The sequence below is a fragment of the Nansenia antarctica genome (assembly GCF_963989245.1).
Source record: "Nansenia antarctica genome assembly, chromosome: 20".
NCBI classification, from domain to species: Eukaryota; Metazoa; Chordata; class Actinopteri; order Argentiniformes; family Microstomatidae; genus Nansenia; species Nansenia antarctica.
Genome location: NC_137693.1, coordinates 20574939 through 20594079, shown reverse-complemented (window position 1 = coordinate 20594079; position 19141 = coordinate 20574939). Strand labels below are relative to the sequence as shown.

The 19141-nt window shown below is 38.3% G+C and overlaps 5 protein-coding genes across 5 annotated transcripts; all 5 read left to right on the top strand.

The window, feature by feature from the left end:
* Positions 1-340: 340 nt before the first annotated feature.
* LOC308174459 (gametocyte-specific factor 1-like) lies at positions 341-2436 on the top strand (the record flags this gene model as incomplete). Its single annotated transcript, XM_080549538.1, has 6 exons — positions 341-416; positions 1201-1298; positions 1427-1553; positions 1653-1742; positions 2050-2113; positions 2358-2436. 6 exons carry the CDS (start codon positions 341-343, stop codon positions 2434-2436), a joined length of 534 nt encoding a protein of 177 aa, XP_080405664.1.
* Positions 2437-4225: 1789 nt separating this feature from the next.
* Positions 4226-6313, top strand: LOC308174457 (uncharacterized protein; the record flags this gene model as incomplete). Its single annotated transcript, XM_080549536.1, has 6 exons — positions 4226-4301; positions 5078-5175; positions 5304-5430; positions 5530-5619; positions 5927-5990; positions 6235-6313. 6 exons carry the CDS (start codon positions 4226-4228, stop codon positions 6311-6313), a joined length of 534 nt encoding a protein of 177 aa, XP_080405662.1.
* A 1790-nt stretch (positions 6314-8103) lies between these two features.
* On the top strand, positions 8104-10199 carry LOC308174456 (gametocyte-specific factor 1-like; the record flags this gene model as incomplete). Its single annotated transcript, XM_080549535.1, has 6 exons — positions 8104-8179; positions 8964-9061; positions 9190-9316; positions 9416-9505; positions 9813-9876; positions 10121-10199. 6 exons carry the CDS (start codon positions 8104-8106, stop codon positions 10197-10199), a joined length of 534 nt encoding a protein of 177 aa, XP_080405661.1.
* A 1792-nt stretch (positions 10200-11991) lies between these two features.
* On the top strand, positions 11992-14087 carry LOC308174455 (gametocyte-specific factor 1-like; the record flags this gene model as incomplete). The annotated part of the gene is made up of 6 exons (XM_080549534.1): positions 11992-12067; positions 12852-12949; positions 13078-13204; positions 13304-13393; positions 13701-13764; positions 14009-14087. The coding sequence occupies 6 exons, from the start codon at positions 11992-11994 to the stop codon at positions 14085-14087; spliced, it is 534 nt and encodes a 177-aa protein (XP_080405660.1).
* Positions 14088-15896: 1809 nt separating this feature from the next.
* On the top strand, positions 15897-18480 carry LOC308174453 (gametocyte-specific factor 1-like; the record flags this gene model as incomplete). The annotated part of the gene is made up of 6 exons (XM_080549531.1): positions 15897-15972; positions 17245-17342; positions 17471-17597; positions 17697-17786; positions 18094-18157; positions 18402-18480. The coding sequence occupies 6 exons, from the start codon at positions 15897-15899 to the stop codon at positions 18478-18480; spliced, it is 534 nt and encodes a 177-aa protein (XP_080405657.1).
* Positions 18481-19141: the final 661 nt, after the last annotated feature.

Below are 19141 nucleotides of genomic sequence, written 5' to 3'. Positions count from 1 at the left end.
TTATATATACCTGATATAGCTATATATGTTGATATACTTTGTTGAAAACTATCAGCGTAACCATAACCAATGTCAGTTTGGATGCACATTCCAAACAATAGTATTTGAATGCTGCTGCATGAATGCCAGTGATCGTTTTAGGATAAAAGTAAGTGTTGTATTTGATCCTAGGCCTAGCTTGCTAGCATAGCTCTTTCATTTTATGTCTTTTTTCTTTTTTCAACTAACGAATTCATCACATTTCTGCTCATTTCATTTTCTTCTCTTATTGGGAGCGGGCTGGTGATAGAAGCTGAATTTGGCGAGGCCGAGGCCACAAAAGAAAGGCATAGCTAACAGAATGGCCTTCACATCAACTTGCACTCCCACGAAGACCACTGCTACACTTGAGGAGCTGCAATGCTTCGAAGACACTGGTAGGCTAAACACGAGCTTTAAGAAACCATTGTGAAATATTCCTGCACTCATCTCTTGAAAGTCCTTAAGATCTTACAGTGTGAAAAAATTAGGACACTACATCAATATTTGATCTTTTTAAACAATATCTATAGATAAAGGTGATGTAATTTAACCAAAAACAATGAAAATGTAACTTATCATGTATAACAAAATATGAACAAAGATGCCAATTCCTACTGAGGAAAAAGTTAGGACACCCTATGTAGGGTGTCCACACAAATCATTTTGCCTTCACTTTAGATTAAAATAAATATGTCCATCACATAGAGAATTGCATGAGAAAATCATGTATGGTTCAAAAGTTATCAAGGTTTACCTCTTTACATATACATGCTAATTACTGGAATTTATATCAATAGAATCTAGAACTAACAAGGTGTCACTGCTATGCAGAAATGGAACACACATGATGAAATTCAACTTTATCTTTTAAACTATTCATTTTTATTACATAAAACTATAGCCTATCTGAATTTTAAGACTGAAGATTTTTTCAAGTTTTATTTGTTTAGTTATATTGCCACCATCTCTCAATATTGTTAAAATTAAAATCAAATGTCCATATGTTAAAATATTGAAAAAGACAGATTTTCTTAGGAGGTCCTTCCTATCTTTTTCACATATTCCTATCTTATATACTATATGTATATTTAAAAAGAACCACACTTTACCCAACGTTTGAATTGAGTGATGTTGATTTCTCATTCACATTTCTCTTACCATTGCTCATTGAAATAACAGATGCCAGTGACCCAAACAAACTCCTTCAGTGTCCATATGACAAGAACCACCAGATCCGTGGCAGCCGCTTCCCATACCATCTGATCAAGTGCAGTAAGGTAAGAACTGTAGTGCTTGTCGTGGAATAACTGTTGTAGGAGTAGTCTGCCGTTGCAGACATTGAAATCTCAAATGAGATGTTCTCAAATATGCTCTTTTTTGTAAAGCATCTTTTTCGTCTTTTTAGAATCACCCAGAACTGGCCAATACATTGAAAACCTGCCCTTTCAATGCCCGCCACCTGATGCCCAAAAATGAGCTATCACACCACATCCTGAACTGTGAGGACAGGAGATCTGTGAATAGCGAAGACCGTAAGATTTAAATGTTGTTGTATCTTCAATGATACTATCTTTGTCAATAAAACCCATTTGCTCCTTGTAGTGAGTCTAACCAGGTTCTTTGGTTAACAGTGGACAGTGCTGAGGTGAAGAGCAAGTGGCACGTCCCTGTCAGCACCTGGACAGTACCAAACACCAATTGTGAGGAGGACTGGGATGCAGGTCAGTACTCTAGTGAGCTGGGCCTGTGATTAATTCAAGCCCAAAGATGCTTTTATGACTTTAAATGTGAGTGACTAAATATCCCAGTGTGAAGTTGATGCACACTTGAGCCAATGCAAATTTCAGATGTACAGATGCCGTGCTAATTAAGTGACATACTGATCATTTCTATGCATAACTGAATGCATTGGGGAGCTGTCCCTAATTCGGGCAACCATTTAATTTTCAAAGCATGCCCAGCAGGGTGTGGAACAAGGAAAGGTTATTGTATGATGTTGTAATAATAATGCTGTTTCTGTTGTTGCAGAGGCAGATGACGTTGCGTCCCCTTTCGTGTGGGGCGTGTCCACACACCTGATCAATCAGAACAGGTGTGTAACTCATCTTTAATTTTCCACCACACAATACAATGTCTTATTCTCCTCCACAGGATGCTTACTTCATAGGGTATTTATCATGTGAACTGTTCAAACTGGAGCAGTTGATTTAATGTCAAACCGGAGAACACCTTCCTTCTATCCTCCTTTACAGGGCTGAGAACACCTTCCTTCTATCCTCCTTTACAGGGCTGAGAACACCTTCCTTCTATCCTAACAAACTGATCCTCCTTTACAGGCCCGAGTTGAGCACTACCACCAACCTTATCCCTGGACTACGTGCTCCAAAGACCCTTCCCTGGGAAATGTGTAAGTAATATTTTACTGTCAGCCAGTTTGGTTACTGAAGCAAAATGTAAAGTGAACAAAAACATTCACATACCTACACACAAGATCTGCTGATTGTAGCTACTAATCCAACCCCACAACCACCCATCCACAAACGCACGCACACACACACACACACACACACGGCTAGTTTGCTTACTGTTTTATTTTTTTATTCTAGATCATGGGCCTTGTATTTGACTGCATGCTGATGAGAGGCATTCGCAGTGGCTATGAAGTCATGTGATCATTCTGCCAACAACTTGCTGTGGAGTGACTAAGTCATCTTCACTCACAGGTTTAATTAAGTAGATCGAAATTCATTAGGGAGAGCTTCATTCAGTATGTAACTTTTATTTACACATTTCGTATTCTCAGTGTAAACACATTAAAATGTGTCCCTTTGTATTGATGAGGAAAATTGTCATTGCCAGGATATGAATGTCTAGCTGTTATTGGTTTTTTTGTTTAAAAAAAAAAAAAAGATATCTTTAATTTAAATAGAGAAGCATTCTCAATTTAGCATTTGCACTATACTCTCCTTAGTTCTGTTATGGCATGTTCTTTTAACATTGATCTTCTGAATATATTCTATAGTTTTAAGTTTTGAGTCTGCATTTTTTTGTCTTGCTGGTTCCCCAATTCCTATTTGTATTAAAGACTCTTTAAAATACACTCTTGAATGTGTCTCTTTCCAATCATGATTTATTCACAAGCTCATAGAAGACTTTATCTGACTTTATCTGGCAGGATAAGGCAACCGGGGACCATATGTAACCAAACAAACACTAGACAGACAAATGTAGCAACCAACTAATATACTAACAAAACAGAATGAAACAGAATTACTCAAAATAGAATGAAACAAACATAACCTCTTCCCTCTAACCTACACAAGTAACAAACAGCCACATATATAGGGAACAGGTAGACAGGTGATTGGTTGACAGGACAGGAACACAGGTGGACTTGATGATGGATGATTAACAGGGAGACAATCAAGGGATCACGAACACCTGGGAGAGAGAGAGAGACACAGACACAAACACAAAGCAAAAACAGACAGGGACGTAACAAACCAGCATTTCTAAGGACAGTTCCAAGCTCGACTTCAGTCAACCCATTTTGAATTGTTCTTTTGGGTTTTACTGTCCGGTTTGTCATTAATATCAGTCGTTCATTAGTCGTATGTTTGTCAGAGTCCATTTCTGAATTTGACTCTCTAAAACCTCGCTGACTGGTGGACTTCGGTAAAGGTGAGATAGATTATGTTATTAACACATTGCTGATTTATAGATGTATGGTACAGTATAAAGCAAAAACGGCAGAGAGTTCGCTAACGCACTGACTCAATGTATTTCAACGTTTGCCACGTGGATGCATGGAGCTGAGCGTGACGCAGTAGAAGGTTGGGGGAAGGAGAAACGCAGAACGCAGATATACTTTTATATATACCTGATATAGCTATATATGTTGATATACAAAGTATATCAGCGTAACCATAACCAATGTCAGTTTGGATGCACATTCCAAACAATAGTATTTGAATGCTGCTGCATGAATGCCAGTGATCGTTTTAGGATAAAAGTAAGTGTTGTATTTGATCCTAGGCCTAGCTTGCTAGCATAGCTCTTTCATTTTATGTCTTTTTTCTTTTTTCAACTAACGAATTCATCACATTTCTGCTCATTTCATTTTCTTCTCTTATTGGGAGCGGGCTGGTGATAGAAGCTGAATTTGGCGAGGCCGAGGCCACAAAAGAAAGGCATAGCTAACAGAATGGCCTTCACATCAACTTGCACTCCCACGAAGACCACTGCTACACTTGAGGAGCTGCAATGCTTCGAAGACACTGGTAGGCTAAACACGAGCTTTAAGAAACCATTGTGAAATATTCCTGCACTCATCTCTTGAAAGTCCTTAAGATCTTACAGTGTGAAAAAATTAGGACACTACATCAATATTTGATCTTTTTAAACAATATCTATAGATAAAGGTGATGTAATTTAACCAAAAACAATGAAAATGTAACTTATCATGTATAACAAAATATGAACAAAGATGCCAATTCCTACTGAGGAAAAAGTTAGGACACCCTATGTAGGGTGTCCACACAAATCATTTTGCCTTCACTTTAGATTAAAATAAATATGTCCATCACATAGAGAATTGCATGAGAAAATCATGTATGGTTCAAAAGTTATCAAGGTTTACCTCTTTACATATACATGCTAATTACTGGAATTTATATCAATAGAATCTAGAACTAACAAGGTGTCACTGCTATGCAGAAATGGAACACACATGATGAAATTCAACTTTATCTTTTAAACTATTCAACATAAAACTATAGCCTATCTGAATTTTAAGACTGAAGATTTTTTCAAGTTTTATTTGTTTAGTTATATTGCCACCATCTCTCAATATTGTTAAAATTAAAATCAAATGTCCATATGTTAAAATATTGAAAAAGACAGATTTTCTTAGGATGTCCTTCCTATCTTTTTCACATATTCCTATCTTATATACTATATGTATATTTAAAAAGAACCACACTTTACCCAACGTTTGAATTGAGTGATGTTGATTTCTCATTCACATTTCTCTTACCATTGCTCATTGAAATAACAGATGCCAGTGACCCAAACAAACTCCTTCAGTGTCCATATGACAAGAACCACCAGATCCGTGGCAGCCGCTTCCCATACCATCTGATCAAGTGCAGTAAGGTAAGAACTGTAGTGCTTGTCGTGGAATAACTGTTGTAGGAGTAGTCTGCCGTTGCAGACATTGAAATCTCAAATGAGATGTTCTCAAATATGCTCTTTTTTGTAAAGCATCTTTTTCGTCTTTTTAGAATCACCCAGAACTGGCCAATACATTGAAAACCTGCCCTTTCAATGCCCGCCACCTGATGCCCAAAAATGAGCTATCACACCACATCCTGAACTGTGAGGACAGGAGATCTGTGAATAGCGATGACCGTAAGATTTAAATGTTGTTGTATCTTCAATGATACTATCTTTGTCAATAAAACCCATTTGCTCCTTGTAGTGAGTCTAACCAGGTTCTTTGGTTAACAGTGGACAGTGCTGAGGTGAAGAGCAAGTGGCACGTCCCTGTCAGCACCTGGACAGTACCAAACACCAATTGTGAGGAGGACTGGGATGCAGGTCAGTACTCTAGTGAGCTGGGCCTGTGATTAATTCAAGCCCAAAGATGCTTTTATGACTTTAAATGTGAGTGACTAAATATCCCAGTGTGAAGTTGATGCACACTTGAGCCAATGCAAATTTCAGATGTACAGATGCCGTGCTAATTAAGTGACATACTGATCATTTCTATGCATAACTGAATGCATTGGGGAGCTGTCCCTAATTCGGGCAACCATTTAATTTTCAAAGCATGCCCAGCAGGGTGTGGAACAAGGAAAGGTTATTGTATGATGTTGTAATAATAATGCTGTTTCTGTTGTTGCAGAGGCAGATGACGTTGCGTCCCCTTTCGTGTGGGGCGTGTCCACACACCTGATCAATCAGAACAGGTGTGTAACTCATCTTTAATTTTCCACCACACAATACAATGTCTTATTCTCCTCCACAGGATGCTTACTTCATAGGGTATTTATCATGTGAACTGTTCAAACTGGAGCAGTTGATTTAATGTCAAACCGGAGAACACCTTCCTTCTATCCTCCTTTACAGGGCTGAGAACACCTTCCTTCTATCCTCCTTTACAGGGCTGAGAACACCTTCCTTCTATCCTAACAAACTGATCCTCCTTTACAGGCCCGAGTTGAGCACTACCACCAACCTTATCCCTGGACTACGTGCTCCAAAGACCCTTCCCTGGGAAATGTGTAAGTAATATTTTACTGTCAGCCAGTTTGGTTACTGAAGCAAAATGTAAAGTGAACAAAAACATTCACATACCTACACACAAGATCTGCTGATTGTAGCTACTAATCCAACCCCACAACCACCCATCCACAAACGCACGCACACACACACACACACACACGGCTAGTTTGCTTACTGTTTTATTTTTTTATTCTAGATCATGGGCCTCGTATTTGACTGCATGCTGATGAGAGGCATTCGCAGTGGCTATGAAGTCATGTGATCATTCTGCCAACAACTTGCTGTGGAGTGACTAAGTCATCTTCACTCACAGGTTTAATTAAGTAGATCGGAATTCATTAGGGAGAGCTTCATTCAGTATGTAACTTTTATTTACACATTTCGTATTCTCAGTGTAAACACATTAAAATGTGTCCCTTTGTATTGATGAGGAAAATTGTCATTGCCAGGATATGAATGTCTAGCTGTTATTGGTTTTTTTGTTTAAAAAAAAAAAAAGATATCTTTAATTTAAATAGAGAAGCATTCTCAATTTAGCATTTGCACTATACTCTCCTTAGTTCTGTTATGGCATGTTCTTTTAACATTGATCTTCTGAATATATTCTATAGTTTTAAGTTTTGAGTCTGCATTTTTTTGTCTTGCTGGTTCCCCAATTCCTATTTGTATTAAAGACTCTTTAAAATACACTCTTGAATGTGTCTCTTTCCAATCATGATTTATTCACAAGCTCATAGAAGACTTTATCTGACTTTATCTGGCAGGATAAGGCAACCGGGGACCATAGGTAACCAAACAAACACTAGACAGACAAATGTAGCAACCAACTAATATACTAACAAAACAGAATGAAACAGAATTACTCAAAATAGAATGAAACAAACATAACCTCTTCCCTCTAACCTACACAAGTAACAAACAGCCACATATATAGGGAACAGGTAGACAGGTGATTGGTTGACAGGACAGGAACACAGGTGGACTTGATGATGGATGATTAACAGGGAGACAATCAAGGGATCACGAACACCTGGGAGAGAGAGAGAGACACAGACACAAACACAAAGCAAAAACAGACAGGGACGTAACAAACCAGCATTTCTAAGGACAGTTCCAAGCTCGACTTCAGTCAACCCATTTTGAATTGTTCTTTTGGGTTTTACTGTCCGGTTTGTCATTAATATCAGTCGTTCATTAGTCGTATGTTTGTCAGAGTCCATTTCTGAATTTGACTCTCTAAAACCTCGCTGACTGGTGGACTTCGGTAAAGGTGAGATAGATTATGTTATTAACACATTGCTGATTTATAGATGTATGGTACAGTATAAAGCAAAAACGGCAGAGTTCGCTAACGCACTGACTCAATGTATTTCAACGTTTGCCACGTGGATGCATGGAGCTGAGCGTGACGCAGTAGAAGGTTGGGGGAAGGAGAAACGCAGAACGCAGATATACTTTTATATATACCTGATATAGCTATATATGTTGATATACTTTGTTGAAAACTATCAGCGTAACCATAACCAATGTCAGTTTGGATGCACATTCCAAACAATAGTATTTGAATGCTGCTGCATGAATGCCAGTGATCGTTTTAGGATAAAAGTAAGTGTTGTATTTGATCCTAGGCCTAGCTTGCTAGCATAGCTCTTTCATTTTATGTCTTTTTTCTTTTTTCAACTAACGAATTCATCACATTTCTGCTCATTTCATTTTCTTCTCTTATTGGGAGCGGGCTGGTGATAGAAGCTGAATTTGGCGAGGCCGAGGCCACAAAAGAAAGGCATAGCTAACAGAATGGCCTTCACATCAACTTGCACTCCCACGAAGACCACTGCTACACTTGAGGAGCTGCAATGCTTCGAAGACACTGGTAGGCTAAACACGAGCTTTAAGAAACCATTGTGAAATATTCCTGCACTCATCTCTTGAAAGTCCTTAAGATCTTACAGTGTGAAAAAATTAGGACACTACATCAATATTTGATCTTTTTAAACAATATCTATAGATAAAGGTGACGTAATTTAACCAAAAACAATGAAAATGTAACTTATCATGTATAACAAAATATGAACAAAGATGCCAATTACTACTGAGGAAAAAGTTAGGACACCCTATGTAGGGTGTCCACACAAATCATTTTGCCTTCACTTTAGATTAAAATAAATATGTCCATCACATAGAGAATTGCATGAGAAAATCATGTATGGTTCAAAAGTTATCAAGGTTTACCTCTTTACATATACATGCTAATTACTGGATTTTATATCAATAGAATCTAGAACTAACAAGGTGTCACTGCTATGCAGAAATGGAACACACATGATGAAATTCAACTTTATCTTTTAAACTATTCATTTTTATTACATAAAACTATAGCCTATCTGAATTTTAAGACTGAAGATTTTTTCAAGTTTTATTTGTTTAGTTATATTGCCACCATCTCTCAATATTGTTAAAATTAAAATCAAATGTCCATATGTTAAAATATTGAAAAAGACAGATTTTCTTAGGAGGTCCTTCCTATCTTTTTCACATATTCCTATCTTATATACTATATGTATATTTAAAAAGAACCACACTTTACCCAACGTTTGAATTGAGTGATGTTGATTTCTCATTCACATTTCTCTTACCATTGCTCATTGAAATAACAGATGCCAGTGACCCAAACAAACTCCTTCAGTGTCCATATGACAAGAACCACCAGATCCGTGGCAGCCGCTTCCCATACCATCTGATCAAGTGCAGTAAGGTAAGAACTGTAGTGCTTGTCGTGGAATAACTGTTGTAGGAGTAGTCTGCCGTTGCAGACATTGAAATCTCAAATGAGATGTTCTCAAATATGCTCTTTTTTGTAAAGCATCTTTTTCGTCTTTTTAGAATCACCCAGAACTGGCCAATACATTGAAAACCTGCCCTTTCAATGCCCGCCACCTGATGCCCAAAAATGAGCTATCACACCACATCCTGAACTGTGAGGACAGGAGATCTGTGAATAGCGAAGACCGTAAGATTTAAATGTTGTTGTATCTTCAATGATACTATCTTTGTCAATAAAACCCATTTGCTCCTTGTAGTGAGTCTAACCAGGTTCTTTGGTTAACAGTGGACAGTGCTGAGGTGAAGAGCAAGTGGCACGTCCCTGTCAGCACCTGGACAGTACCAAACACCAATTGTGAGGAGGACTGGGATGCAGGTCAGTACTCTAGTGAGCTGGGCCTGTGATTAATTCAAGCCCAAAGATGCTTTTATGACTTTAAATGTGAGTGACTAAATATCCCAGTGTGAAGTTGATGCACACTTGAGCCAATGCAAATTTCAGATGTACAGATGCCGTGCTAATTAAGTGACATACTGATCATTTCTATGCATAACTGAATGCATTGGGGAGCTGTCCCTAATTCGGGCAACCATTTAATTTTCAAAGCATGCCCAGCAGGGTGTGGAACAAGGAAAGGTTATTGTATGATGTTGTAATAATAATGCTGTTTCTGTTGTTGCAGAGGCAGATGACGTTGCGTCCCCTTTCGTGTGGGGCGTGTCCACACACCTGATCAATCAGAACAGGTGTGTAACTCATCTTTAATTTTCCACCACACAATACAATGTCTTATTCTCCTCCACAGGATGCTTACTTCATAGGGTATTTATCATGTGAACTGTTCAAACTGGAGCAGTTGATTTAATGTCAAACCGGAGAACACCTTCCTTCTATCCTCCTTTACAGGGCTGAGAACACCTTCCTTCTATCCTCCTTTACAGGGCTGAGAACACCTTCCTTCTATCCTAACAAACTGATCCTCCTTTACAGGCCCGAGTTGAGCACTACCACCAACCTTATCCCTGGACTACGTGCTCCAAAGACCCTTCCCTGGGAAATGTGTAAGTAATATTTTACTGTCAGCCAGTTTGGTTACTGAAGCAAAATGTAAAGTGAACAAAAACATTCACATACCTACACACAAGATCTGCTGATTGTAGCTACTAATCCAACCCCACAACCACCCATCCACAAACGCACGCACACACACACACACACACACGGCTAGTTTGCTTACTGTTTTATTTTTTTATTCTAGATCATGGGCCTTGTATTTGACTGCATGCTGATGAGAGGCATTCGCAGTGGCTATGAAGTCATGTGATCATTCTGCCAACAACTTGCTGTGGAGTGACTAAGTCATCTTCACTCACAGGTTTAATTAAGTAGATCGAAATTCATTAGGGAGAGCTTCATTCAGTATGTAACTTTTATTTACACATTTCGTATTCTCAGTGTAAACACATTAAAATGTGTCCCTTTGTATTGATGAGGAAAATTGTCATTGCCAGGATATGAATGTCTAGCTGTTATTGGTTTTTTTGTTTAAAAAAAAAAAAAGATATCTTTAATTTAAATAGAGAAGCATTCTCAATTTAGCATTTGCACTATACTCTCCTTAGTTCTGTTATGGCATGTTCTTTTAACATTGATCTTCTGAATATATTCTATAGTTTTAAGTTTTGAGTCTGCATTTTTTTGTCTTGCTGGTTCCCCAATTCCTATTTGTATTAAAGACTCTTTAAAATACACTCTTGAATGTGTCTCTTTCCAATCATGATTTATTCACAAGCTCATAGAAGACTTTATCTGACTTTATCTGGCAGGATAAGGCAACCGGGGACCATAGGTAACCAAACAAACACTAGACAGACAAATGTAGCAACCAACTAATATACTAACAAAACAGAATGAAACAGAATTACTCAAAATAGAATGAAACAAACATAACCTCTTCCCTCTAACCTACACAAGTAACAAACAGCCACATATATAGGGAACAGGTAGACAGGTGATTGGTTGACAGGACAGGAACACAGGTGGACTTGATGATGGATGATTAACAGGGAGACAATCAAGGGATCACGAACACCTGGGAGAGAGAGAGAGACACAGACACAAACACAAAGCAAAAACAGACAGGGACGTAACAAACCAGCATTTCTAAGGACAGTTCCAAGCTCGACTTCAGTCAACCCATTTTGAATTGTTCTTTTGGGTTTTACTGTCCGGTTTGTCATTAATATCAGTCGTTCATTAGTCGTATGTTTGTCAGAGTCCATTTCTGAATTTGACTCTCTAAAACCTCGCTGACTGGTGGACTTCGGTAAAGGTGAGATAGATTATGTTATTAACACATTGCTGATTTATAGATGTATGGTACAGTATAAAGCAAAAACGGCAGAGAGTTCGCTAACGCACTGACTCAATGTATTTCAACGTTTGCCACGTGGATGCATGGAGCTGAGCGTGACGCAGTAGAAGGTTGGGGGAAGGAGAAACGCAGAACGCAGATATACTTTTATATATACCTGATATAGCTATATATGTTGATATACTTTGTTGAAAACTATCAGCGTAACCATAACCAATGTCAGTTTGGATGCACATTCCAATCAATAGTATTTGAATGCTGCTGCATGAATGCCAGTGATCGTTTTAGGATAAAAGTAAGTGTTGTATTTGATCCTAGGCCTAGCTTGCTAGCATAGCTCTTTCATTTTATGTCTTTTTTCTTTTTTCAACTAACGAATTCATCACATTTCTGCTCATTTCATTTTCTTCTCTTATTGGGAGCGGGCTGGTGATAGAAGCTGAATTTGGCGAGGCCGAGGCCACAAAAGAAAGGCATAGCTAACAGAATGGCCTTCACATCAACTTGCACTCCCACGAAGACCACTGCTACACTTGAGGAGCTGCAATGCTTCGAAGACACTGGTAGGCTAAACACGAGCTTTAAGAAACCATTGTGAAATATTCCTGCACTCATCTCTTGAAAGTCCTTAAGATCTTACAGTGTGAAAAAATTAGGACACTACATCAATATTTGATCTTTTTAAACAATATCTATAGATAAAGGTGATGTAATTTAACCAAAAACAATGAAAATGTAACTTATCATGTATAACAAAATATGAACAAAGATGCCAATTCCTACTGAGGAAAAAGTTAGGACACCCTATGTAGGGTGTCCACACAAATCATTTTGCCTTCACTTTAGATTAAAATAAATATGTCCATCACATAGAGAATTGCATGAGAAAATCATGTATGGTTCAAAAGTTATCAAGGTTTACCTCTTTACATATACATGCTAATTACTGGAATTTATATCAATAGAATCTAGAACTAACAAGGTGTCACTGCTATGCAGAAATGGAACACACATGATGAAATTCAACTTTATCTTTTAAACTATTCATTTTTATTACATAAAACTATAGCCTATCTGAATTTTAAGACTGAAGATTTTTTCAAGTTTTATTTGTTTAGTTATATTGCCACCATCTCTCAATATTGTTAAAATTAAAATCAAATGTCCATATGTTAAAATATTGAAAAAGACAGATTTTCTTAGGATGTCCTTCCTATCTTTTTCACATATTCCTATCTTATATACTATATGTATATTTAAAAAGAACCACACTTTACCCAACGTTTGAATTGAGTGATGTTGATTTCTCATTCACATTTCTCTTACCATTGCTCATTGAAATAACAGATGCCAGTGACCCAAACAAACTCCTTCAGTGTCCATATGACAAGAACCACCAGATCCGTGGCAGCCGCTTCCCATACCATCTGATCAAGTGCAGTAAGGTAAGAACTGTAGTGCTTGTCGTGGAATAACTGTTGTAGGAGTAGTCTGCCGTTGCAGACATTGAAATCTCAAATGAGATGTTCTCAAATATGCTCTTTTTTGTAAAGCATCTTTTTCGTCTTTTTAGAATCACCCAGAACTGGCCAATACATTGAAAACCTGCCCTTTCAATGCCCGCCACCTGATGCCCAAAAATGAGCTATCACACCACATCCTGAACTGTGAGGACAGGAGATCTGTGAATTGCGAAGACCGTAAGATTTAAATGTTGTTGTATCTTCAATGATACTATCTTTGTCAATAAAACCCATTTGCTCCTTGTAGTGAGTCTAACCAGGTTCTTTGGTTAACAGTGGACAGTGCTGAGGTGAAGAGCAAGTGGCACGTCCCTGTCAGCACCTGGACAGTACCAAACACCAATTGTGAGGAGGACTGGGATGCAGGTCAGTACTCTAGTGAGCTGGGCCTGTGATTAATTCAAGCCCAAAGATGCTTTTATGACTTTAAATGTGAGTGACTAAATATCCCAGTGTGAAGTTGATGCACACTTGAGCCAATGCAAATTTCAGATGTACAGATGCCGTGCTAATTAAGTGACATACTGATCATTTCTATGCATAACTGAATGCATTGGGGAGCTGTCCCTAATTCGGGCAACCATTTAATTTTCAAAGCATGCCCAGCAGGGTGTGGAACAAGGAAAGGTTATTGTATGATGTTGTAATAATAATGCTGTTTCTGTTGTTGCAGAGGCAGATGACGTTGCGTCCCCTTTCGTGTGGGGCGTGTCCACACACCTGATCAATCAGAACAGGTGTGTAACTCATCTTTAATTTTCCACCACACAATACAATGTCTTATTCTCCTCCACAGGATGCTTACTTCATAGGGTATTTATCATGTGAACTGTTCAAACTGGAGCAGTTGATTTAATGTCAAACCGGAGAACACCTTCCTTCTATCCTCCTTTACAGGGCTGAGAACACCTTCCTTCTATCCTCCTTTACAGGGCTGAGAACACCTTCCTTCTATCCTAACAAACTGATCCTCCTTTACAGGCCCGAGTTGAGCACTACCACCAACCTTATCCCTGGACTACGTGCTCCAAAGACCCTTCCCTGGGAAATGTGTAAGTAATATTTTACTGTCAGCCAGTTTGGTTACTGAAGCAAAATGTAAAGTGAACAAAAACATTCACATACCTACACACAAGATCTGCTGATTGTAGCTACTAATCCAACCCCACAACCACCCATCCACAAACGCACGCACACACACACACACACACACACACACACGGCTAGTTTGCTTACTGTTTAATTTTTTTATTCTAGATCATGGGCCTCGTATTTCACTGCATGCTGATGAGAGGCATTCGCAGTGGCTATGAAGTCATGTGATCATTCTGCCAACAACTTGCTGTGGAGTGACTAAGTCATCTTCACTCACAGGTTTAATTAAGTAGATCGAAATTCATTAGGGAGAGCTTCATTCAGTATGTAACTTTTATTTACACATTTCGTATTCTCAGTGTAAACACATTAAAATGTGTCCCTTTGTATTGATGAGGAAAATTGTCATTGCCAGGATATGAATGTCTAGCTGTTATTGGTTTTTTTGTTTAAAAAAAAAAAAAAGATATCTTTAATTTAAATAGAGAAGCATTCTCAATTTAGCATTTGCACTATACTCTCCTTAGTTCTGTTATGGCATGTTCTTTTAACATTGATCTTCTGAATATATTCTATAGTTTTAAGTTTTGAGTCTGCATTTTTTTGTCTTGCTGGTTCCCCAATTCCTATTTGTATTAAAGACTCTTTAAAATACACTCTTGAATGTGTCTCTTTCCAATCATGATTTATTCACAAGCTCATAGAAGACTTTATCTGACTTTATCTGGCAGGATAAGGCAACCGGGGACCATAGGTAACCAAACAAACACTAGACAGACAAATGTAGCAACCAACTAATATACTAACAAAACAGAATGAAACAGAATTACTCAAAATAGAATGAAACAAACATAACCTCTTCCCTCTAACCTACACAAGTAACAAACAGCCACATATATAGGGAACAGGTAGACAGGTGATTGGTTGACAGGACAGGAACACAGGTGGACTTGATGATGGATGATTAACAGGGAGACAATCAAGGGATCACGAACACCTGGGAGAGAGAGAGAGAGACACAGACACAAACACAAACACAAAGCAAAAACAGACAGGGACGTAACAAACCAGCATTTCCAAGGACAGTTCCAAGCTCGACTTCAGTCAACCCATTTTGAATTGTTCTTTTGGGTTTTACTGTCCGGTTTGTCATTAATATCAGTCGTTCATTAGTCGTATGTTTGTCAGAGTCCATTTCTGAATTTGACTCTCTAAAACCTCGCTGACTGGTGGACTTCGGTAAAGGTGAGATAGATTATGTTATTAACACATTGCTGATTTATAGATGTATGGTACAGTATAAAGCAAAAACGGCAGAGAGTTCGCTAACGCACTGACTCAATGTATTTCAACGTTTGCCACGTGGATGCATGGAGCTGAGCGTGACGCAGTAGAAGGTTGGGGGAAGGAGAAACGCAGAACGCAGATATACTTTTATATATACCTGATATAGCTATATATGTTGATATACTTTGTTGAAAACTATCAGCGTAACCATAACCAATGTCAGTTTGGATGCACATTCCAAACAATAGTATTTGAATGCTGCTGCATGAATGCCAGTGATCGTTTTAGGATAAAAGTAAGTGTTGTATTTGATCCTAGGCCTAGCTTGCTAGCATAGCTCTTTCATTTTATGTCTTTTTTCTTTTTTCAACTAACGAATTCATCACATTTCTGCTCATTTCATTTTCTTCTCTTATTGGGAGCGGGCTGGTGATAGAAGCTGAATTTGGCGAGGCCGAGGCCACAAAAGAAAGGCATAGCTAACAGAATGGCCTTCACATCAACTTGCACTCCCACGAAGACCACTGCTACACTTGAGGAGCTGCAATGCTTCGAAGACACTGGTAGGCTAAACACGAGCTTTAAGAAACCATTGTGAAATATTCCTGCACTCATCTCTTGAAAGTCCTTAAGATCTTACAGTGTGAAAAAATTAGGACACTACATGTTATGATGTGTTTTCATAGTGTGCATAGATAAATTGTAGACATTAAACATGAACTCACTAGTCAGCTATCTTGTGTGAAACTGCTGGCTAGGCTAACATATCTGGGTCACGAAAGTAGGTCAAATAGCCAGCAAGGGAGAGTGGGTCAAGAGGTCAATATATTTAGGGAAAGGCAGGAATCATATGACTAGAGTTGCCAGGGAGAACAGCCCGTTAAGGGGTAACGAAGGTAAAAAGGGAATCTCATGTTAAGTGGGTTGACAGCAGAATCATGATTGACAACTACACAGCTGAGGGCTAACTCAGCAGTTATTTGGGCCATAAGACTGGGCGCATGAGAGGGAAGGTTCATTCATGTTGTAAACGCATGGAACAAGGTGAATCTCTGATCAGATGAATAAACCTCTTCAAACTGTCCAACTGAGCTGACCTTGGTGATTCCGATTGATTCATTCATTGGGGACAAAGCATCATCTTATCACTACATCAATATTTGATCTTTTTAAACAATATCTATAGATAAAGGTGATGTAATTTAACCAAAAACAATGAAAATGTAACTTATCATGTATAACAAAATATGAACAAAGATGCCAATTCCTACTGAGGAAAAAGTTAGGACACCCTATGTAGGGTGTCCACACAAATCATTTTGCCTTCACTTTAGATTAAAATAAATATGTCCATCACATAGAGAATTGCATGAGAAAATCATGTATGGTTCAAAAGTTATCAAGGTTTACCTCTTTACATATACATGCTAATTACTGGAATTTATATCAATAGAATCTAGAACTAACAAGGTGTCACTGCTATGCAGAAATGGAACACACATGATGAAATTCAACTTTATCTTTTAAACTATTCATTTTTATTACATAAAACTATAGCCTATCTGAATTTTAAGACTGAAGATTTTTTCAAGTTTTATTTGTTTAGTTATATTGCCACCATCTCTCAATATTGTTAAAATTAAAATCAAATGTCCATATGTTAAAATATTGAAAAAGACAGATTTTCTTAGGATGTCCTTCCTATCTTTTTCACATATTCCTATCTTATATACTATATGTATATTTAAAAAGAACCACACTTTACCCAACGTTTGAATTGAGTGATGTTGATTTCTCATTCACATTTCTCTTACCATTGCTCATTGAAATAACAGATGCCAGTGACCCAAACAAACTCCTTCAGTGTCCATATGACAAGAACCACCAGATCCGTGGCAGCCGCTTCCCATACCATCTGATCAAGTGCAGTAAGGTAAGAACTGTAGTGCTTGTCGTGGAATAACTGTTGTAGGAGTAGTCTGCCGTTGCAGACATTGAAATCTCAAATGAGATGTTCTCAAATATGCTCTTTTTTGTAAAGCATCTTTTTCGTCTTTTTAGAATCACCCAGAACTGGCCAATACATTGAAAACCTGCCCTTTCAATGCCCGCCACCTGATGCCCAAAAATGAGCTATCACACCACATCCTGAACTGTGAGGACAGGAGATCTGTGAATAGCGAAGACCGTAAGATTTAAATGTTGTTGTATCTTCAATGATACTATCTTTGTCAATAAAACCCATTTGCTCCTTGTAGTGAGTCTAACCAGGTTCTTTGGTTAACAGTGGACAGTGCTGAGGTGAAGAGCAAGTGGCACGTCCCTGTCAGCACCTGGACAGTACCAAACACCAATTGTGAGGAGGACTGGGATGCAGGTCAGTACTCTAGTGAGCTGGGCCTGTGATTAATTCAAGCCCAAAGATGCTTTTATGACTTTAAATGTGAGTGACTAAATATCCCAGTGTGAAGTTGATGCACACTTGAGCCAATGCAAATTTCAGATGTACAGATGCCGTGCTAATTAAGTGACATACTGATCATTTCTATGCATAACTGAATGCATTGGGGAGCTGTCCCTAATTCGGGCAACCATTTAATTTTCAAAGCATGCCCAGCAGGGTGTGGAACAAGGAAAGGTTATTGTATGATGTTGTAATAATAATGCTGTTTCTGTTGTTGCAGAGGCAGATGACGTTGCGTCCCCTTTCGTGTGGGGCGTGTCCACACACCTGATCAATCAGAACAGGTGTGTAACTCATCTTTAATTTTCCACCACACAATACAATGTCTTATTCTCCTCCACAGGATGCTTACTTCATAGGGTATTTATCATGTGAACTGTTCAAACTGGAGCAGTTGATTTAATGTCAAACCGGAGAACACCTTCCTTCTATCCTCCTTTACAGGGCTGAGAACACCTTCCTTCTATCCTCCTTTACAGGGCTGAGAACACCTTCCTTCTATCCTAACAAACTGATCCTCCTTTACAGGCCCGAGTTGAGCACTACCACCAACCTTATCCCTGGACTACGTGCTCCAAAGACCCTTCCCTGGGAAATGTGTAAGTAATATTTTACTGTCAGCCAGTTTGGTTACTGAAGCAAAATGTAAAGTGAACAAAAACATTCACATACCTACACACAAGATCTGCTGATTGTAGCTACTAATCCAACCCCACAACCACCCATCCACAAACGCACGCACACACACACACACACACACACACACGGCTAGTTTGCTTACTGTTTTATTTTTTTATTCTAGATCATGGGCCTCGTATTTGACTGCATGCTGATGAGAGGCATTCGCAGTGGCTATGAAGTCATGTGATCATTCTGCCAACAACTTGCTGTGGAGTGACTAAGTCATCTTCACTCACAGGTTTAATTAAGTAGATCGAAATTCATTAGGGAGAGCTTCATTCAGTATGTAACTTTTATTTACACATTTCGTATTCTCAGTGTAAACACATTAAAATGTGTCCCTTTGTATTGATGAGGAAAATTGTCATTGCCAGGATATGAATGTCTAGCTGTTATTGGTTTTTTTGTTTAAAAAAAAAAAAAGATATCTTTAATTTAAATAGAGAAGCATTCTCAATTTAGCATTTGCACTATACTCTCCTTAGTTCTGTTATGGCATGTTCTTTTAACATTGATCTTCTGAATATATTCTATAGTTTTAAGTTTTGAGTCTGCATTTTTTTTGTCTTGCTGGTTCCCCAATTCCT